This window comes from Arctopsyche grandis, chromosome 9 (assembly GCF_051622035.1).
Source record: "Arctopsyche grandis isolate Sample6627 chromosome 9, ASM5162203v2, whole genome shotgun sequence".
Classification (NCBI taxonomy): Eukaryota; Metazoa; Arthropoda; class Insecta; order Trichoptera; family Hydropsychidae; genus Arctopsyche; species Arctopsyche grandis.
In genome coordinates, this window is record NC_135363.1 from 6699195 (window position 1) to 6724469 (window position 25275).

At 34.2% G+C, this 25275-nt stretch overlaps 1 protein-coding gene across 2 annotated transcripts in view; it reads right to left on the bottom strand.

The window, feature by feature from the left end:
- LOC143917150 (oxysterol-binding protein-related protein 9) overlaps positions 1 to 25275 on the bottom strand; it is an 82266-nt gene that overhangs the window by 56493 nt on the left and 498 nt on the right. The window contains exon 1 of one of the 2 annotated variants that reach the window (XM_077438563.1): positions 1915 to 2241. The exons of the other annotated variant lie outside the window; for it this stretch is intronic. Coding sequence (XP_077294689.1) covers positions 1915 to 2004 — 90 coding nt within the window. The 5' untranslated portion in view covers positions 2005 to 2241. Of the gene's footprint in view, positions 1 to 1914; positions 2242 to 25275 lie in introns of those variants that run through there. 2 annotated transcript variants of the gene reach the window in all.

Sequence of the window (25275 nt, forward strand, 5' to 3'; positions counted from 1 at the left end):
TCACAAATAGCATTTTTAAAAGGATACGACAGGACGCAAAAGAAGGAAAAAAGCCCGAGGAAAAGAACGAACGAATGCTGGCACACATATACGTTTGTTTGGGTCAAATGAAGTTCAATTTAGAGTAATGGAAGTATATAATGCGATGACGAATGAGAACGTCGGTTCAAATTCGACCTTCCAATAAATAGCTAGTAATAACTAACTGTAATCGTAAAAAAATTATCAATCTATCAATATATTTATATACACTAATGTACCAGTGGCATGCGGAAAAAATCTCCCTGTTTTTGTCGCTATGACGTCACAAAGTCCATTTGTATCTGCTCGCGCACACATAAGAATGTGCGACAAAAATAGGGAGAATTACACGGCACGCCACTGGAATGTACATAAATACGTATAATAAGAATCAAAATTTATTTGTCCGTCATATAAATATATAGTATTCAATTTGGGAACAACGAATTTGGCATACTATGTATCTCATGGTACTCTAAATTAGGGCAGAGACGGTTTCTGGAAGAGATTGGGTCTGTGGTCATGGGACCTCATACAAAACTTTCATTTTTACAAGCTTTTATTACTTTTATATTTTTTATTCATTCCTCCGAGCAACGCCAATCGGCTAATCTATATTTTTTATTTTATTTATTTAGATATTTTTGCCACGGTAACATCACAGATTACTCAACGCGTCACTGTGACCAGACATATAAGCATAATACAAATACTATGTATGTACCTACATATATTTTATATGGAAATTAGCAAGACAATGTATGTTATAGTTGTTTTTTTTAAATCATATTCAAATAGTGGCGAGTTAGTGGGTAGGATTGTTTTTGCCAATTAGGTAAGAAGGATATTTAGCCAATTTTACTGGGAACCGCTTCACCAATGAAATCTGATAAATTGGCAAACTCTGATAGGAAACGATCGACTTGGAGTCACAAATATCCTAGTTTTATTGGTAAAACAGCATTTAAAATTAGACTCGGAATTAATTCTTTTCAGCTCACGGGATCGAACCCAGCAACCTCTCGGTGCTTAGTATCAATGCAACACCAATCCAAGCTGCTGTCTCTCTTTCATTTGAATAAATGAGGGAAAGACTTGTCAAAAACTTGAATGATCAATAACTTAAAGACACGCCTATCACAGCTGGATTCTAACCTAAGCGTGCCGGGTCGCACTTTTGAGTGTGTTCTTATCATTAAGTTGTTATTCAAACTTGAGCAACGCCAGCGAGTTTACAAAAATCTTATAGCACTACGATAAAAAAAATTGCCAAAAGTCTTAAGCCGTGTTCAAATTAGGGCACGACAAGACACGTACAGACACACGGCGTACACCGCAAAGCCTACAGAAAATAATGAGTCACTTAGTGTCTCTGTTTTCATAGGAGTGCACCTTGTATGTCCGTGCGCGTCTTGTGCGTCCGTGTATGCCCTGTCCTAAGCAGTATATTACGTATTTACAAATAATTAGTTTCAATACAATAAAAGATCAAATATTCTTAAGTTCCTTCGCGAATGTGACCATATCAAACACCCGGAAAGCCAACATTGCATTATGATATTTAAACAGTAAACAGGGATCAGCGCTAAAATCTCGTGCAAAGACCCATAATCGCATAGCGTGCAAACCGATCAGTACGTGTAATCTAGTGTAATAAAAGATTTTAATACAAACCGCTACTATTTCTACGTACTAGAACAAACGGCTGCGTGTATAGAAATAGTTACCCATTTTATTGTTATTAAAAAGGTTGAAAATTCTCCCTCCTATGCATGTTATGGAGAACAGTTTCAAGCTCAGACCTCGACGATTATGCGATCGATTGGGCGAACGAGTCGAATCACATATAGTACATACATATATTAAAATAAATAATAATAAAATTGAAAGTACTGATTTGAAAAAATTGCAGATCCAATTCACGATCCTCCTGATCCACAGCCTGCAGGCTTTAGCACCATCTTGTCCAGCTCCCAGAGTCATCGTATGGATATATATTCCAACTTTGCTCGTCGTTTACTATTTGTTCGTGGTCTTCTTCATGAAATCGTACGGCAAGAAATCGGAAGAGAAGAAGAATGCATAAAATTCTACCATCTTTGATTGGTACTGTATTTATTGATTAATGCAAAAGTATCGCGGTTTATAAATAAATGTATATATGCATAATAAAAAATTGTGTTTGCAACGTTCGTTTTCGTTAAAATATCACACTGTACTAAATAAGTATATAAATATGACATTAAAACAAATATCTTTATCAATATAGAGGGAGGGGAGGCCTTCTAATATCCTACTTATCGATATTTAGATAATGATCGGCGATAAAATTGAAAATATACATAACCGAATTAATATTTATACCATTACAAGAGTACCCGGCATTATCTGGGATATATTATACAAGTATAATAAATTTAAAGGACATCTGTTAAGAATAGCCTATAAGTGAAGTAACAATATATATGAAAGATAATTAGAGCCTATAATGCAAATTTAATAAGAAATAGTTTGAAAAAGATAAAGTTATAGGCGTTTACACAAACAAAATTTGACAAAACGAGTGGGGGGCAGAAAGTCAAACATATAAGGCTACAGGCTAGTGGCAAAGTTTTAGCTATCACCGTCTCCAAATTTTTTGGATTCTTAAACGTTTTACGATTATATTTCACCATAGAACTAGCGGAAGCAATTTAAATCTCTACCGGCGGCCAAACCTCGCAAAATGGCAAAGTTTCAAAGCGATCGGAAGAGTGTAGGAAGTTTGACAGACTAATTGACGAAGCGGAGCTAATAAAAACCTTGTAAAAATTGAGCGGCGGTATACTATTTTTAGTTTTGTTTTATGAAATTATTTACAAGAAAATTGAAATTATATTATAGAACTTCGTTTAATATGAAAAAAAATCACAAATCCCCTCCCTTCCTATTATTTGTATCGCTTATTTCCCCTCCAAAGAATTGTCTTATCTACATATGTATGTACATACATCCATATATACGTATGTTATATAAATGAGGTCGTCACGATAGCTAACAATATGATAAAAAGGACCCAATTTAAATAATAATAATTACAAAAATATGTAAATCGTGTAAATCGAAAAATAATGTAAATCGAAACGAAAAATCGTTTTTATGTCAAAATGCTATTTTAATTACATCAAAAATCAATTATTTTTATTCGGTCTTCCAGTTAGTCCATACACCTACTTTTTCAACACACATCAAATTTACATAGTAAGTTTTTGACTGACGTCATCAATCAGCCGGTGGTTGAGTCGAAGTCACGATATATTTTCAGTTACGGTGACAATTTCTCACACGGCGATCTTGCGCACGTCACTACAATCTCGATCACGGAGTATCTGGCACTCGAAAATTCCACCCACTGAGACACACACACGCGAACTATCGCACTAACAAGAATTCGAGTACCAGATATTCCGTATTCGCTATTTTCATGGCAACGATTATCGTGTGCGAAATTGCAATGTGCAAAATTGTCCGTTTACTATATTTTCATATAATGAAAAATACGAGCGATACAACGAAACCGAAAAATTGTTATTTTAGTCAATACGCCACTTACAGACATTTAGTCAAATTACACCGAAAATCAATCGTTTTGATTCAGACTTCCAGTTATAATCCGTCCGCTGAAGGAAGACTATTAGGCCAAAAACACAATGAGTGGTATGGGACGTCACATGTCCTTGGCTTCACTACATTATGTATGTATATATTTGCATATATTTAGTAGGTCGCACGTGTATGCATAACCATATACAAATGTCAAGTTTCTCCTACATTTCTTTAAATATGGGATTCATCGCTATCGATCACTGTCAAGCAAGTATAAATACAAGGATAAAATATCACCGAAAACACTCTAGGGGGTAATACTTAGGTTTTCAACGCACATCAAATTTGCGATCCCATTTTTCATAAATCTGCACGTTTAAACTGAGAATTCCGAATGCCAGACTGACGTCATCAATCAGCCGGTGGTTGAGCCCGAATCAAGATACTAGGACTAGACATTGAGTGACACTATTGCAATGGCCTGCGAATGTTTCCGAATGTATTTGTCGACTTTGATTGAAGTACCACGTGTTCCAATATTGGCGCCAAATTCGATTTGCGCAAATTAAATTAAAATCGTATCGCTCGAAGCTGAGGGAGCATCTGTCGAACGAACGATGCGTTCTCCGTGGAGAAAAATTCGATTGCGAATTCGAATTAATTCGCAAAATTAAATAAAAAAATATATAAATTTATATTTATACGATATACCTGGCTAACGGATACCCAAAGTCGTTAAAATTGAACGTTTTTCAAGTGGTGTGATCGAAGCTGCGAGTCAGATTCGCGCATACCCGAGTGAACGTGAAATTTAATAACGAAAGAACCCAAATTTATAACTCTTTATTAAAGTGTACGATTTTATTATTAAGTCTTGGGAACGCGATACTCGCTAAGATATTGGACTGGGTCTTAATTTCCGGCCCTTGCGCACGATTAACAAAGCCGCAAATTAAAACGATACTATAATAAGTAATAACACATACATATAGTATATTGGAATTCAAATATTATACAATCTAAAATCATGTAATTAATTGTAAAGATAAGAGAAAGCTTTACCAAAACAAACTCCTTATCTATGATGTAAATATCATAACATAAAGATGAGACTTTCTGCCTGTTAACTTGTACAATGTGAAGTTTAGGAGAAACTTGTCGAAATAATAAAATGGTACGAATTAACAATAACATGAAGACGCGTTTTGGCTATTGCTAACTTCATAGAAAAACTTTTTATTACTCTTTTGCATTCAACACAGTTGTATTTTAGTTGTATTATTATTAGTTATTAGTTGTATATGTGTTGTTATTGCTATTGAACCAATGACTATCCGTAGTCTATTTATGAATAAATATAGGCGTTGTAATGATGATTTTCAAATAACAATAGACCGCTCTATTAGTGTTCAAAGCAAGAGAACAGAAAAGCATGGATTTTCTTAGAAATTGACAAAAATCTGTGCCGTCACGATCCTTTGCAAAACTCACCCCTAGAATGTTTTCGGTGATATGTTATCCTTACATTGACATAGGTTTGATAGCGATCGATAACAGTGATTTCCATATTTGAAGAACTCTAGGAGAAACTTGTCGTAATAATAAAATCGTACGAATTAATAATGACATGATGATACGTCAATCACAGCTGGAGTCTACCTAGGCGTGCCGTGCCTCACTATTGATTATGTTGTTTCCATTACTTGAACTTATGTTCCCGCTTCGTCGCTTCACTGTGCACTCCTCAATATCAAATCGACATTAAGAATTCGATAAATATTTTTTCTAATTAAATTATTATTTGCCTGCATAATTTATTACATATTTATCTATTCTAATATGCTATGTATTATATAATATACATGACACAATACTTTTACATTAGCAAGCTTTATATTAATGACAAAAGCTAAAATTACCTTTAATGGAAAATTATAATATGGTTCAGACCAACAAACTCGAATTTCGGTAACGTAATTTTCTTTGTATAAAATAGCCTTGTGCTGTCATTTTTGTGTTGATTTATCTTAGTCGGCTGCAAGTACAGCCAGAGTATGTATCAAATTTATCAATGATTAGTGGTTGTCAGACTTATCGATCGGTATACGAGTGGACAAAATTGAAATTTTATTTAAATAACAAATAAGATTTCCCAGAAACAGTGCGACTAATTGTGCCTCGTCCAAGTGAGTTGTAAAAAAACGGAAATCTAGTATGATAAAAGGTTCATAAAATATCGCAGTTCGGAAGAGACACTCTCAGTTCAAAAAGTCGAAATTAGAGAGTTGAAAATAAAGATAGAAGAGATCGAAAATAGAGCGGCGAGAACGTCTTGGCCAAAGAACAAACAACACATCGGCCATTTCAATTTACAATACCATATTTTAATCATTCATTATATAACCTATAAGTGAAGTAATATATGAAATATGAAAGCCTATAATGCAAATTTATAAGATATAGTGTGAAAATTATAAAGTTACAGGCATTTAAACAAAATCACTCAAAACGAGTGGGGGGCGGAAAGTCAAACAAACAAGGCTACTGGCTATTGGTAATGGGTTAGCTGTCACCGTCTCCAAAATTTTTGAATTCTTAAACGTGTTTATTACGATTATATTTCACCATAGAACTAGCGGAAGCAATTGAAATCTCTACCGGCGGCCAAACCTCGCAAAATGACAAAGTTTCAAAGCGGTCGGAAGAGTGTAGGAAGTTTGTAGACTAATTGACGAAGTAAAACTATTAAAAAGGCTTCAAATATTTGAATAACAATTTCAATATACATACATACGTTTCAAAAAGTAGAGTCAATATAAAAAAATTAAAGATTAATATTGTAGATAAAAAATATTTCCATGAAATCTGTCGGTGAGTTTATTTATTTAATTGTTTACATACCAGGAAGGCCTTACAGATAGCCCCATTGCGCCTTCCTGGACAATTACAAAAATTGCAGCATTTTTATATTATTATAAAAGTTGCTGAATTACGAGACACTGAAAAACTCGTAAATTAACGAGACATCTATGAATTGTACACAAATTTTATTGTACATTAATCAATCGTAAATAGTGGTGACATAGTAGGTAAGAAGGATATTTAGCCAATTTTACTGGGAACCGTTTCAACAATGAAATAAGATAAATTGGCAAACTCTGATAGGAAACGATCGACCCGGAGTCACAAATATCCCCGAGGTAAAAAGCCACCACGATGAAATTTCGGGACCCGCTTTTATTTGGGTCTCGAACCCACCTCTACGCAAGAACGTTTCAAAAAATGCATATAGTTTAAGATTATTTTCAATGTAAAAAAAAAATAAATCGTCATCAGTTTTATGATAAAAGAGGCTACCGCAAAAAAAATGACCTTCGCAAATATATGTACATATACCGCATATATGTATGTATGTAGATCGTCAGACTTCAATCTTGGACAATCCGAAAGACCGAAGGGTATGATATGAATTTCGAACGCTCTATCGAACATTGCAAATGACGCCCACTACATCTACCCCTTTTACATTCCGATTCGAAATTGGGCAAATATGTATTATACACGTACATAATATTGTACGTACGTAGGCAACGAAGTCAAAAGACCCGTTTCGCGCTTTCAAATATTAAATGAAATACACGAAGGTACCAACCGACACACACCCACCAACAAAGCCCACGGCCCCCATTCGAGCAGATATAAATTTCAATCGAAGCCAGCAAATTAAGGCCTCAAGGTACGCAAGTCTTTTTCGCCTGTCGAACGCATAACAAGATCCCTTAACTAAATTGTAAGTGTGTATGTATGTATGTACATACGTGTGTAATATATAGCGCCCTTAGAGTGCATAAGTGGTAGCTTCGCACAGTGTAATTGATCAGGTAAATAAGGAAGTTTGCAAATAAATCAAGTGGACTAAATATAAAAATTATTATTTTTTTACAATTCCCTTTTTTCGCGTAATAGATGGCAATAGAGTGGTGTTGAATTCGGTGACAATTTCACATACGATAATCGTTGCTACGAAAATCACCAATATGGAATATCTGGCAATCGAAAATCCCACCCAACGAGAGTCACACGCGAACTATCACGTTTATGAGAATTCATCATGTGCCATGATATCGCTATGTGCGAAATTGATTCATGAGTGATTCATGATGATTCATGACGATTGGGGGTGAGCTCGTTTTCTGTTAGTGTTTTGCCTGTTGATATTTCAATGAACGGTTTTGAAGTGGAATCAATACATTTACACTACACACTATAAAAGTAAAACTTCCTTACCCAAAAAATAGATAAAAAGGAAGTTAGGTTTGTGAGGTAATGATTAAGTAACAAAAGTGAAGAGGGATTGGCCTTTCTAGCATTCCGCTATTTCATTTCACGGCAGTAGGAAGAAAAATACGCGATTAATGTTGGTCAGCTAAGATTTTTTGATCAATAAGAATCGAGTATTTTACGACGAGTATGAATCGAAATGAGGTAAGGGGTATGTATCGAATGAGGACGAGTATGAATCGAATGAGGGGTAAGGAATGAGGAGATGGCATGCCCTCCAAATTTGAAATTCAAAATACGTGTAGACGGGTTTCCGAGATCGAAATGAAAGACGCCAGTAGTGGTAGAGGTAGTTCATTGTTCTTGATCCGTCGGCCTATCAGCTCTGAATGAAGCACAGACTGAAATCGCCAAATATGTATACCTAGCGTGTACTCTCAACACGGAAAGGTAATTGGTCGATGGGTCGCGATACCCTATTGGCTGTTGTATACAGCTTGTTCATACGTCGATGACTTTTTAGCGCGAATGCGATATCAAATGATCAGCGCTGGTAAACCAGTGATCGACGAGCACCAATCACCTAATATCTACGCAAAAAAATTTAACTTTAAAAAGTTAACAACGTACTGTGATAGAATATGAAAATAAGAAAACAAAACTGTATTTAGTCAAATTGTAGAGTTATCACCTTTGCACACTAAGGACACTTAAGTATCTGGGGTGTAGCTGAGAATTGTGCGAGGGATAAATAGGGGGGTGATGTGTTTTTTTCGTCTTCGTCCAGTGGAAGTGGGTGGCTTTCGAGGAGCGCAAAGCTCTCAGAGGACGAAGCTTTTGCAAAGTCCATTAATTCTGCCGTTATTTTTTATTTTCTTATACACGGAAACGTGGACGCCGTGAAAAGCTTGATCGTGCACTCTTCCCGTTTCGGCAGTTTAACTTTTTCTTTATTTTATTCCTCGTTTACGAGATCTGCGCTCTAGTTTTCGCCAACAATCGAGTACAATACTGTGCAAATTATTTCGTTAAATTTTGAACGATACTACATCCGTTTCCCCTACACGTAATTATACGTATTTATTTTCCAATTCAGAATTTATAAATTGCGATACAAAAGAGACATCCTCAATAACATACAATATATCACCTAAATAAATGTATATGTACACATCAAAAGCAATCAAGTTTTCACGGCTCCTTGTACATGACTCTCAATGGGCACCTCTGCTATTACCATTGTATTCTAAGTACATATGTACATATTTATAATTGTGCTAAATGTTTAATAACTACATTCGATAGAATAGATCATTTTAAACCGAGTAGTGTGCGTACACGACTGTAAACGACTCTACTACATAGGACGATAGAGATACACGCAAATATGAACTTTTAATTGAGGTTCAGTTTACTGGATGCGTGATGTCACGCAAACGACATAGCAAGTATGTTATATGCTAAAGTTCAAACTATGAAATGAGATATTTTCAATTAAAACATCAGAAAAACCTGATGAATGTCCTCATTTGTATGACAGCTATAACATATTTTGGATTTGAAATATTATGACTATACATACATAGGAAACCCACAAGGGCTATCCCAAATAACAATACGTAACAAATAACAAGCAAACAAAGTTTTTCTACGAAGTCAACAAAAGGAAAAGAATTTTGCGTCGATGATTATATGTAGACTAATTATGATACTTGTTGCTATTTTGCAAAGATATGGATTTGTATGGAGGAGAAAAAAGACGTAGAGATCAGCAGACAATTCAGCAAACAAGTGTGTATTTATTTTATCTGCCGTAACGGTTTCTAAGAAATAAGCAACTTATCTGCCAACAATCGATGTTTTGGTTTAAAACACAATAAAATGGTAATGAGATTCAAGTTACGACTGTCTTTCAATAATACACTACAGAAGTAAAGCTTCATTACACAATATATACTACATACATACACACTAGGTAAGAAACAGGTTAGGTTTGTTAATAATTAACTCTCAAAGAGGAGTTACTTAAGTTTCATGAAATGTTTCAGAGTTACAAATGTTCATGTTCCGTGACGTCATATCAAAGCAATTCGCTATACCGTCCCTAAATAAGTCTTACTTCAAACATACACCTTTTTGGAGACCAAATATATATTACTTATTTAAGTTTAAGTTCGGATCATTGTGACATTGGAGGAGTCCCTAATGCACCACAACGGTTGAAAAAATACAGAGAGATGATGAAAGTAAAAATATATACATATATACGTAATCACAAAAAATAATACCATTACGATAATAGCAGATAAAAGTAAAAATATCAAATAATAAAACACATAGTAGGTAATATCTTGCATCTACAGCCAGCACCAATATATAAGAACCAGCCGCAAATACAAAACATCCCTACAAGGCCCAAATGGAACAGAGAAGATCAAAATTCCACTCATACATCACATTAAATTATAAAAATAATTATGACCGCAGGCTACCAGACAAATAGGTTAAAATAATCTCCGATAACCTAAGCTCACTAAGGTGGAAAATATCACATTCAGGTTCAGCAGCAACGATTTCTTTGAGAAGTCGGATAGCTCTTCGAATATGAGCCATTCGATAAAGAACTGTGCGAGCAGGAGGTACAACCATCAAATGATGATGTTTACAATGCACTTAACTTAAGTCCCAACTGTTCCAGCAACGACGGGTATGACGTATTACCACGTAGAAGCTGGAGAACAGAACGAATTAATGAGAAGTTTCTCCAGAGTTGAAGGGAATTATTCCCAAGCATACCCAAAAGGAAAGGAGTAGGGTAGAGATATGGGTAATACCCATACACTTTCCTATATAGGAAACGAAGATACATACATATGTGACTTGACACTATGTACATATATTCTTCCAATGAGAATTTATTGAGAAGTCAGATAGCTCTTGGAATAGGAACCATTCGATAAAGAATTATAACTAAAGCATCCAAAGAAAAACACTTAAACCCAGTAATGCTTCAAAGACGATACTTACTAAAACTAATTAAAGATAAAAATACTACATACATATGTACATATACATACACGACCAACTAAACAACACTACTCACCATCATCCGCCTCATAGTTTTGAAACACAACATATGTACATCTAACTTAACACATTTTACAAAACTATTTATGCTGCACTACTGTACAATACTAATGTGACAACTTCCTCGTTTACTCAACGGCGCCACTATTTAGGTCAAACTTCCGCTCCTTTGCGGATAATTGACTTAAACCATAGGATTTATTTCACGGCAGAATCGATTTAATATCAAACTTACACGTCTGAAAGCCCTCCTCATGACAATAGATAACCAGACACGGCTACACTTCAACACAACATTTCAATTTCACCCACAACAGACCGCAAGAGGGACTTGCGCTTGCCATGTCCGAAACATACAAACAGTCCTACTAAGCACATGTGACCGAGCTAAACTGGAGTGTCGCACTACGATTATGCACTACTTGCGCTGCTACCTACCCACTACATAGGTCTTCCTTCTTACGTTGTGAATTTTTAATGCAATGCGCAACGGTGTGTCGTCATCGTTCTCCTTTCCCTGCGAGATTTCGGCCTACATATCGCGAGACCTTCGGGAACGAAAATAAAAGATCTCCTGGGAGAGGCTGGGTGTGTATTTGTGTGTGGGCAGAGAGAAGAAAAAGAGATAAAGGTTAAAAGAAAGGATTCGCGTGCGCGTTCATCTCCGAAGGTACGACTTGACGGATGGCTAGCGTAAAACTATGTATGTACGTTATGTCTTTGACATGAGGCTTTACATTTTGTGCGAAATAAGTTTCTCAAAAGTGGGCAAATGTATGTTTTTTTCTTATTCGACATGATACACGGGTATTGCTTTCGAGAAGAGAGATAAAAATATAAGAGAAAACAATTCAAAGCCGTGGTAAAGTTCAGTCCAAGGACGTCTGAAATATGGTCATAGTTTTATATCGTATACAAACTCCTAAAAGATAAAAATTAAACTAATATATACATATAACTTTAATTAAATGATCTAGTTACTACATATACATATATACGATTTTAATATCGCGTGTATTAAATCGATTAAGGAAACAGATATACAGGTGAGGAAAATGCTAGAATAGTACCCAAGAGAATGAGCAAAGAAGCAAGATATGTAGGCAAGACGTACTTTAGTTTGGCGCAGTAGGAGAATTAGCAGCTTATGTAGAGTAGAAAAAAGTGGAATAAGTTGATTTGCATTTGTTGAAATATGCGATATGTAGCTAGAAGATCGTCCAATCTTTTAATGGTGGTACCCAACAGAAAATATATCATAATACAAGGAAGTAAAGAGTCAAATGGACGAGTGTGATTCTATTCTGAGATAAGTTTTAAGTCAGGAGTAAATTCCAAATGGATTTGTACTAAAGATATCATAAAATTATTGAATGAATAACGCCGAGAACAAAAACACTACTATTGATAACGGTCATTGGCATAATGTAACATGTGAATAGAGAATCGGTTGGAAGATCTCGAATGATACTAAAGTATTTTTTTTAGAGGTATAGAAATTATAAAATCGTGGCAATGGTGATGATATTAGCTTTATTAAAAGATAATATTATGAAATTAGTGTTTAAATATGATTTAGGGCATTCAGGCGCCGCAACTGGTTTGAATAGAGCACAATCTGGAAGTCCCATTTTCGACCACCTTTTCGAGCAGCTGAGGCAGTATATCGGCAATAACGCGGCAAAGGCTTCCAAGTCAACCATCGTCTCTGTTTCATTGGCGTAGAATAGCGACTTCACAAACGTCTTTGATCAATCCGGTCAGTCAGAAACGAATTACAGACGCCGTTTCGGTTTTATATATAAGATATTTGAATCGAAAAAAAATATATAATATTAATTAACGACCGACCAATCACAAACGTATTTGACCAATCCAGCCAATTAGAAACGACTTTGACGACAGCCAATAAGAAACGAATTAAAGACGCCGTTTCGGTTTTATATATAAATTTTCCACTAGTATGGGACTGCAAGGACTAAGAGGAGACATATGTAGCGAATAGACACTGCATGACTGAATATCAAACTGTGTATTCTGGAGTTGACGAACGGCATGATGTATTGATTTACAGCCAGATTATTTTATGACTAAAGAGGATGACAATGCAATTAAATTCTCTCACATTAAATTACCTCTATGCGTAGATATATTTAACAATAACAATTTAAATATACACATACAAACTAGAAATCTCATTATAATCATTAAAACAAAGTTGAAAATGAACACGATAATAATACTAAGCGCACAACAGAATGTTACAGAACTATAATATAATAGCAGCAACGATCTGCCGGAACGATACATCCCGGGAAATTCTCATCATACAAGCACATATGTACATATACATATGTAATATAAGCGACCGAACTGAACAACGCTCAAAGTTCAAAATCCACATACATATTATACATACATACAGTTTTGCAAAAACTATTACTGCACACGCGTAAACTATAAAACAAAAACTTAAATATATACGTCATCAAAGCAATAAAAAATATTTTTACGACCCATCTACAACTTTTGAGCCATACTGAAATAACATTTACAAGCTTGGAAGCAAACGACGAATAAATACATACATATATACATACTCGTCCACAACTACTGGATTAGCCGCAATGCGCCAATGAAAGACTCAATTCGAATCGGGAACCGGGATAAATTAGAACCATAATCCGATAAAAAGTCAGCTCGCTAAAAACAGGTACATATGTACATATACACCCAACAGGGGTGTAAATTCTCGCGGGAAACCGCAACCTTTAATGGACAACCCGTCAGGAAATGAGATGGTGTGGGAGCATACACGTACATATTTCACCCCCTCGGCAACATATTGAATAATTAATAGGTCGTGTGCGTATAGAAGAAGAAAAAAAGAGCGGGAAATCCGCACCAATAATGCGACCGACATAAATTTTAGATGGATTCCAGATGAAGTTAATCGGAGACCTCTTCAGAGAACGAGTGGACCAACGTAGGCACATTTGCAGTGTGAATATTTACATAAGGAGGGATTAAGGGTAAAGCTAAAGGATATCTGGATGGAATTATGCAGTCGTAAGGGTCTGTGATAAATGGCCGTTTGATATATTGTATGTACGTGGAAGTCGTGGGGTTTGTTAATTTGGCCGAAAGTTCGTTCTTAGTTCGATTTTATAATCTGATTTGGAACTGGAACCAGAGGGGTGATGTCAAGTTGAAGTATGCGTTTGAATTAGGTAACAAGCATAACGAACGAACACGCACGAACACGACGAACACGGCGAACAAGACGAACAACATAACTAAAATGCAAGTTCGCGAGCACAACGCAAACACTCGAACCCTCTTAACTCCCCACATTATTTTATTTTATTTTACATAGATATATACCAGGAAGGCCTAATAGGTAGACCCCAATGCGCCTTCCTAGACAATTAATTACAAACATTGCAGAATTTTTACATACTTCTTTTTTATTACATAAATCGCGGTATGTCAATTAATTAATTAATGAATTAATCCAAAGAGACATCTATGGATATAGACTTGTACGTAAATTTTTACATATTGTGCATAAATTAAATTCAGATATTTGTGACATAGCGGGTAGGATGATTTTCGCTAATTTGATGGAGGAACAGTTTCAACAATGAAATCAGATAAATTGGCAAACTCTGATAAGAAACGATCGACTTGGGAGTCACAAATATACAAGCCTGACCAGCCATATTAAAGACTAGCACGGGATCGAACCTGGTAACCTCTCGGTGCTAAACATAAACGCAACCACCGAGCCATACTGCTGGCTATTATTGAATAGTTCGTCGATGTTCGCCATGTTACTAATGCTCGCCGACTCCTGTCCTTTTGATTTGAACGTCAGAAGGACAGCGTGGACTAGTGGTTAGCATATATGCTTTCAAACATAGTGGTCACGGGTTCGAGTCCCACCGGTTGCTGCTGGCCAGACCTTGGTTTATCATTCGAAGTAGATCGTCTCCTATCTCTAAACAGTTCAACCAAATTGGCTTTCCTGTCTCTCGCAAATCCGAATTTATAACATCTCGAATTTGTTGACATGCTACCCACTCTGTAAAATATATGTATTTCACGGAATATTAGTATTATCGAATTTGTTCATAGACAATCTATGAAACTATAAACATAATTGTTTAACGATGTTTGTAATTGGTCGGGAAAGCGCATTGGGGTTTGCCTGTTAGTCCTTCCTGGTATATATGTCACGGTGAAATTATATTTCAAGTGAAAATATATTTTCACTGACGTTTCAGTGAAATCATAACCAGTTAAATTTTCAGAGATGGTTCATTTAAGATTAGATTGTAGGGGTTGGTATTATTTAAGGGTTAGGATAGGTGAGGTTAAGCAAGGATTGGCCCTATTAATTTAAGATTGGGTTAAATTTATAGAGTTAAACGTTGTAAATTCATTGTTTGATACATTTTCACTGCTTGAATTGGTGTAAATATATTTTCACTTGAAATATGCTTTCACTGTAACATATACATGTACATATGCATATGTATAAAAAAAAGTAAACTGGCTCGACTCGGCTGATGTTGAAATTGTAAATTGTATACAACAAAAGCGAAAATTCAGGGCTTGTGTACACATGTAATTTCACTTTCAACTTTACATCTGCGCATGCATTGTGTGAAAGCCTTGTAAATGGAAAAGCTGAAGCACGTGTACTTATGTATGTACATATATAAACAAATAGATCACTTACTAGCGAAAAGAGTCGGCTTTGCACGGGATAAAATCGTATACCCTGAAACTATTCCAGCTGGATGAAATCGTGCGATGAAAATTTTTCAAATTTCCTTTATATGCACATATGAAAATATTGTACACGATATAAAAGGGAAATTCAATCTGTTTATTTATTCAATATAGTATCTAAAAATTTTACTTATATGCGAAAAATTTTCGCAACAAAAGGTCAGGTTACATCTGACCCACATCACAACAGGGAAGGGTTCCTTTTTTAGTACATACATACTAACATACAGTGAGTGTATTTACATATACAGTACACTCTCGATTATCCGGGCTAATGCTGGGGAGGAAGAGCACGGATAATTGAAAAACACGGATAATCCGAATAATCAAATTTTGACTTGGTTTAGAATATAATATCATATTTACAACACAAATTTTTGTTTCATAATTTTAATACTCATTATTTATTAAGAAAAAACTCATAGTTAAGCAGATATGTGGCCATTAGTAGTTAGTACTAGTGTTGCCAAAATATAAAAAAATTGTATACGAGTATAACGACGTTTCATTAATGATATAACACCTTGGTCCATGGGCTGAATTAAAGATGCCACATTAGGGGGAAAAAAATTTGTAATCATACGTCCATCGTTTGTTTTCAATATGCTGTCGTTGGGATGAGAAGGAGCATTATATAATTACAACGCTGCTTTCTGTGGCAATCCCTTATTTTTTAAACAATCTTGGATCTCTGGAATCCATTTCTTTATAAACCAATCTTAATCTTCTTTATGAACCAAAAATCTCCCTGTCCATCCATGCCCCTCTTTGACTATGTATGTATAATACATATAAAATCGACGGGAAGATTGTTTATTTCAGTTCCCTTAAAAGATCGAGGTTTCTCTATCTTCCCAATCACCAAAAGTTTCATTTCATGAGTTCCTGATGACTTTCCACAACACATGACAGTTATCCTTTCTTTGGACGATTTACATATGTCTAGGACCGGACTTTTCTCTCATTGAAGCCAGCGTATTTGTCGGCAAGCTCATCTATGTAGTACAGGCCTGTTTCATCTGCATTATAGATTTGATCGGGTTGCAAATTTTCTCTTTGCAAATATTTTCGAAATTAGATGCAGAGTTTATCAGCAATTAAACATACGTATGTTACGAAAAAATCTGCACTGAATACACCCACTTGTTACTTCTAAGCGACTGAAAGAATTAACGCAATCGTAAAAGACGTTTAAAAAGGGAACGAAAAACATTTATATGTGACATCATTCGTTTCAAAATACACGCGTGTTTACGCTCTCAATCAATCGGTGCATCCCAAAATCAAATAAGAAATTAAATTCATTTTAAAAAATTAATTAATATTTTTCAAGCACGGATAATCCGCAAACCAGATAATCCGCACCCGGATAATCGAGAGTATACTGTATTATACAAGTCTAGACGATGTATTTTAATCGAACTACAAACATACAAAAGTGCAAACTTGAATCCATCATAGTATTTGTTTTATAAAATAAAAAAAAATGGCATCGGTCCACGAAAGGGGATGAATTTTCCCCGTTTTCCCCAAAATCCAGGGGAAAGTCCGCCACACGCTCAGACCGAGTAAAATTTTATAGCTCAGATCCAAAAACGATAAAACTCTCCGAGGGAAAATCGAGAGTGAGGAGTAATTCAATCCATCCATTAATGATTAAATCGTCCAGCAATTCATATCGAACATGATCGGACTCAAACCATCGTTGATTGATGACGCGTACGCTAATTGCAAGTGTACTGTAATGTTTATATGATTTACATATATACAACAACCGCAATGGCGCTGGGTCAGAATACGTCACGGGTTTTAATGTATGTAGGTGTATAATTCCATCAACCACTAACGTAATATGAGATCGGCAATCAATCGGTAGCTGATGTCCGAATTACCATATTTTATCAAAACTGACAGGTCTAATAGCGGGCCTGCCTTAACTGTCACTTACGACTTGACGTTGATGCAATTACACCAGTGTACACATTATACAAATTTATTATAATTTATACATTATATAGTATATTATACAGTATAACGACTTACGTATACGGTGTCATCATCATAGTGACTTGATATCAAACAAACATAATTATTTTGGACTCGAAAAATCCCAGGACAGTTATTATGTAGTTAACCTTCAAATTATCTCCTTGATCTTCAAATGTATTCCAATTGGATGACACGATCATGTTCGCATTTCTTATGACACATTAGATTGGGTCACCGATCAGCTAATCATTTGAATGCAAAATATGATTCAGTATAGGGCCTGTTAAATTGGACATTGACTGAAAAATATGTGTGCAGACAAATCGGTCTCCAACAATTTATCTGTCGTACATATTTTTTTAGTGGCAAGCAAATTTTCTGCCAACAGATAAATAAGGATTTGGTTCACAATACAAAACAATCGATCGGGTTATCCTAGTTACGTCCGTCACTGTCTTTCAATGACTCTATATTATTAAACTAGTATTATACCCGTTGATATTACAACGGGCAGTTTTTAAAAGAAATACATGAACATGAATTAAATTCATTTCCACTGGTAAATGTTTTATTCTAGAATATGCATACATATGTATAGATAATTAATGTGGGATTTAGTTTTCTAGCCTAAAAGAATGCATGTAGGAAATTCGATTAGGTTGGCATGCATGTGTTGAATAATAGTTGAGTTGTCATCTTGCACACACATATAAAGCGTCAAGTGATTCAGTTCGTTGCGGCGCTCCGCCTAGCAAACAATGTTTAAGCTGATCAATGTTTCCTAACCAGATACTACATATGTATGTACATGTGTATATGTATAATAATGTACAGGACAGTATGATTTTTTAAACAAAGAACTTCTCAATTTTTTGACAAGGTTTTACTTAGTTTCACTTCGTCAATTGGTCTTTCAAACTTCCTACACCCTTCTGATCGCTTTGAAACTTTGCCATTTTGCGAGGTTAGGCCGCCGATAGAGATTTCAATCGGGTCCACCAAGTCGATGGTGAAATATAATCGTAATAATCACGTTTAAGAATCCAAAAATTTTGGAGAAAGTGACAGCTCACCCACTGCAAAAAGCCTTGTTTGTTTGACTTTTCGCCCCCCACTCGTTTTGTAAGATTTCAGCCGTTACTTTTCTATTTACATAGTATAGTTTTATGAGTCTGAGTACATAGTTTTATTTGAATATCATTGTTTTTAATACGATGCTAAATTAAAATTTGATAAAAGAACTTTTCATTCAGCAAAAAAATATAAAAAAAAACTAGGTTGAGAGATTTATCTATTGATAATACTTTCGTAGGCTCTGTCTAACTACGACAGATATCGTGACCAGAGAACTGACTGCAAAAAAGTCACCATTGATGCCTCATAAATATTAATTTTTATTACATTTTATACCAGGAAGGCCTTACAGGTAAACCCCAATGCGCCTTCCTGGCCAATTAGAAACAATACAGCATTTTTATTATACAAGTCGCTGAATTACGAGACACTGAAAACTCGCATATTAACGAGATATCTATGAATTGTACATACATTTTATTGTACATTAATCATCCTCAAATATTGGTGACATAGTAGGTGGGAAGGATTTTTAGCCAATTTTTAATCGGGAACCGTTTCAACAATAAAATCAGAGAAAATTGACAAACTCTGATAGGAAACGATCGACCTGGAGTCACAAATATCCAGGTCTGACCAGCAGCACTACAGATATACTCAGAAAAATTCTTTTCAATCGAGGTCAACTCATGGGATCGCACCCGGTGCCTCTCGACGCTAAGCAGAAGCTAAGGCTAAATATGTACAGTATCAGTCATCGCAATGGCCTCAGTACTGGAAATTAATAAATACAGATAGAATTACGTTTCACATAAGAGCGCGCAGAGTGACGCCAATGTTCCACCAACAAATACAATACAAAGATGGGACAGTTGAAATTTAACTTGTCGCTGACCAAAACTTCGGGAGATAAGACACCCTCCCCTATCTGGGATAATTCCAAGCGAGGATGAAATTACATATGGGTCACGTCGATCGATGACTTGGCACGCCTAACGGCAAGAGTGCACAGTAAAAGGATTAAAAAGAAAAAGTAAAAGAACACAAGACAAAAATGACAAAGGGGGTAAAAATAACTGGAGTGAGCCTCCCGCGTCAGCAGTCGTGACACAACGGCAAATCGTGAAACCATACACAGACCGCTTGACACAGTTTCTCGAGAGCGGATGCTAGCGCTTTTTATTCACCAAACTCGTCGACAGCATAAACTCCCCAATTGGCCATTTTACAATCTGCTTAAGTAGCTACGTGATAAATTAATAGGATAATGTTTCACATTACATAAGGTAAACTTACCGAAAATGTACATATCTACATACATACACACCAAATAAGAAACGGGTTAAATTTGTGAAGTAATTTTCTAGTAGGGGGGGGAGACGTAGGCACCCTTCCAGTGTCACGCTCAAAAGTGTGTGAGAGCAATATTTCGCAACATTTTCAATCAATATATCGTGCATAAGGAAGTTTTCACTTCAACAACTTGTACAATTAAATAAATTTTGCCATTAGTTGTTGTTGAACTTTCAAGCATATTAAATAATATAGGTCGTTCATTTACTAAGGCCCACTCCCACTTCTCAAAAAGATGCTCAGAAGCAACGGCTATCTTGCGTGCGCGTCTTTTCCGTAGAGTGGGGGTGGGCCTTCATAAACGGAACGATCTCTTTAAAGTATTCTCCTCAAGGCCTTTCGCCCAATTGCTTTAATTGTATTTAAATAAAATTGAAAGATCTGAGGGTTAGAGGTAGGCTATCGTCCATTTGTATTAGACGAATCCTCCAGTTCTGTAAAGCGTTCTGAAAAGCGTTGAGGGAATCAGAGGAAGAGAACGATCCCCTACAATATATTTTAATTGTTTTATTATGTTTCACTACAATTCCATTACAGGTTTTACCATTGAGTGACACCTATGGTATTAATCTTGTCCATATGTACATATGTATATAAATTTATAGATTTTAAAATTGAAATCTTATTCAAGTAGTGGTGACAAATAGTAAGTAGGATGGTTTTGCCAATTTGATGAGGAACCGTCTGAACAATAAAATCAGATAAATTGGCAAACTCTAATCGACTTGGAGTCACAAATATTAAAGTCTGACCAGCAGCACTGTAGTAATACTCGGAATAAATTCTTTTCAATCGAAATCAACCCAGTGCTTAAACCCAGGAACCTCTTGGTGGTTAGCATTAGCGCAACCACCGAGCTAGACTACTAGCTAAGATGGAGTTATCAGGTAAGGGCTGCCACTGGGAAAAAAAAGGTGCGGGGTGTAGAAAGGGCTGGAGAACCATGACGGGCTGCATTATGGAAATCAGAAGACAGGAAATTTACGACCTTCAGACATGAAGAAAACGACGGGAAAGAAATAAAATCTTGTAAGAAAATCATAAAATGATGCATTGTATGCGATTTATAAAGGGATTAGCTATTTATTATTTTCATGCCCTATTGAGCTAACTCATAATGTCACCCTCCTGGAAAATTTTCCAAGGGGAAACCCAGGTCGTAAACTGCGTGCATATATCTACAAATACGCGACGAACAGTCAACCTTTACCAGCAAACGTACTAAAATGCAAAACGATTTTTATTGCATCCACAAATTAAATTTATATATATATATATATATATATATATATATATATATATATATATATATATATATATATATATATATATATATATATATATATATTATATATATATATATATATATATATATATATATATATATATATATATATATATATATATATGTATATGTATATGTGTATGTGTATGTGTATGTGTATGTGTATGTGTATATGTATATGTATATGTATGTGTATGTGTATGTGTATGTGTATGTGTATGTGTATGTGTATGTGTATGTGTATGTGTATGTGTATGTGTATGTGTATGTATATGTGTATGTGTATGTGTATGTGTATGTGTATGTGTATGTGTATGTGTATGTGTATGTGTATGTGTATGTGTATGTGTATGTGTATGTGTATATGTATATGTATATGTATATATATATATATATATATATATATATATATATATATATATATATATATATATATACATGAATATAAATGAATATAAATGAATATAAATGAATATAAATGAATATAAATGAATATAAATGAATATAAATGAATATAAATGAATATAAATGAATATAAATGAATATAAATGAATATAAATGAATATAAATGAATATAAATGAATATAAATGAATATAAATGAATATAAATGAATATAAATGAATATAAATGAATATAAATGAATATAAATGAATATAAATGAATATAAATGAATATAAATGAATATAAATGAATATAAATGAATATAAATGAATATAAATGAATATAAATGAATATAAATGAATATAAATGAATATAAATGAATATAAATGAATATAAATGAATATAAATGAATATAAATGAATATAAATGAATATAAATGAATATAAATGAATATAAATGAATATAAATGAATATAAATGAATATAAATGAATATAAATGAATATAAATGAATATAAATGAATATAAATGAATATAAATGAATATAAATGAATATAAATGAATATAAATGAATATAAATGAATATAAATGAATATAAATGAATATAAATGAATATAAATGAATATAAATGAATATAAATGAATATAAATGAATATAAATGAATATAAATGAATATAAATGAATATAAATGAATATAAATGAATATAAATGAATATAAATGAATATAAATGAATATAAATGAATATAAATGAATATAAATGAATATAAATGAATATAAATGAATATAAATGAATATAAATGAATATAAATGAATATAAATGAATATAAATGAATATAAATGAATATAAATGAATATAAATGAATATAAATGAATATAAATGAATATAAATGAATATAAATGAATATAAATGAATATAAATGAATATAAATGAATATAAATGAATATAAATGAATATAAATGAATATAAATGAATATAAATGAATATAAATGAATATAAATGAATATAAATGAATATAAATGAATATAAAACATCATGAATAAATTTTATTATTTTATGGTGTTTAACCTAGAAATTCCACCCGGCGTTGCTCGGTACTTGTAATATGTATTAATACAGAGCATCGCAACCTCGTGACCACGGCCCTTTTTGTACCGTACGCGCCACTTTGATCTAACGCGTGCGAGCGAGATCGCGTGTGAGGGAAAAAACCGATGTTAGTTAACGTTTTGTCACCTATGTATGTAGGGACTAGCTAGCGACTGCCGATAATATACATGTACATATGGACGTAGCTGATAAACTCTACGAATCATAAACAACGTGTTCCGCGAATACCAAATATAGTTAAATTTTTCGGGTATATCCCGCTTCAGGTAACCATACCGTTGCGCGCTTACTAAAATCGCGCTCGACCGTTAGCCGCTCGGCACAAACATCACGCCAATACCACAACAACTAAATAACACAAAAAATAAACTATACGTGATTCTCGCATTTATCTGAATATTAAACACTTAATCGCCACGCGTTTTTATCCCATGGGTTAATGGGGCCCATCGACTATGCCGCCTTTCTATCGTATATAATAATCGTCGAATGCGTGTGTCCGTTAACACCATGCTCCGTCTCTCTTTCTCCCCTTGGAATCGTATATCATGGAAAGAGACGCGGCATAGTGTTTGCGCATGTCACTTCGGGCAGTGGCTATCGTATATAACAATTATTTTGTTTATGTCGGCCGATCAAATGGCGGCTTCCGTTGATCCGACTTTTTTTACCGAGTGCACAAGTGTGTACACGCAGGCCACTAGCAGTATAGATAAAAAATATATATTACGCTTAAAATTAACAACTCATAGAATAAAATTTTATGAATTCAGAATATTAAACGTGTCACCCTATGACATGGTCGAGTTTGGGTCGCCATCTTGCGAGTTGGGACCGATTCGACAATGTTGGTGGCTACCGCTTTACTTCCTTCCCGGCCGTCACATTAAACAGCACAATAGCACAATATAAATATACAAATGTACTTGTTATTAAAGTGCGATATTTTTGTATCGAAATTACATTGTAATTAAAACAGGTCAAAAGTCAGCTTAAATCACACTACATACATACATATATACATTTGTTGTAACATTTTGATTAGATTCGTAAAAGAAACACCAAATATCAGTACAATATTTGGTATTCTCAATAAAAACATAAAATATACTAAACAAGTTACTGTCCTACATATATAAAAAGGATTAATAAACCGTCACACAACTTTTAATGAGTTTACCGTGCGGTTCAATCATCGTAAAGACCGTTACAATGACTCATCCCATCAAATACCATCGATTAATAAAACAATCCCAATTCGACGGAGCATTCGAAACACGACGGCACACACGATATGCACGACGCATACAAAATGCAACGTTAAAAATTAAACGATAACAATAATTATTATTAACGTTGTTTCACTACGCTTCTTATCAATTGCCAGTGTTGTTTATTTTATTTTTTTATTATATTTTCAACATTCGATACGAGATAACGCGAGACTCGACCATCTCGGAGGGACTGCAGCCTCGGTGAAAATCGTAGCCGGCGAAAAAGCCACGTTTGTTATCGTCCGCCGTGGACGATTATTATGTAAAGTTTGATTGACACAGTTGTTTCGTACTCGGGCCACTTTAAATACACAGATGGTGATAATTCGAGAATACACGGCCTCTCAAATTGTACGGCCGTTCTACATAGAATGAACTTACATATGTATAATAATCCATATATTGTTCTCCATTTAAATTACTTTATAACCAAAGGTTTTGTATACAGATATTCCTTGACCTTATTCAGATCATTGTTATATAAACTTTTCTAACTGTTATCTATATATGTAGATTTTTCAACTATTTATTATTATGCTGTAAACATTAACACTAAAATAATATATTATAAATATATATGTAGATAATCACTGAATCAGTAGCTATCAAAATGAACAATAAAAAGCTATTAAAAATCAAAATCAGATAAAAGTTTTCACATTTCAATTCCTAAACATCTTTCTATAACTTATTGATTGTTCCAGAAACTATCTAACTTAGTTACTGTATTATTTTGTTTAATTTTTTTTCACATAACATACAAATTAACTTTTTTTAATTATATTATTTGTACTAAATAAATAATTCTTTTATTTTATTTGAAAACAATATATGTATGTAAGAAAATTGTATGTAAAAAAATTCAAATAAAAACAAATGAATCAAACGATTGATTTTCATATTGAAAACAGTCTTATCTTTCCATTGAAAATTTATGACTCATCGTCACAGCTTTACGACTCGATAAAATGAATCATTTAAACATGAAACGTCTAAATGTTCCATTCAATATCATCGAGAAATGATTCCAATTTGAAAAC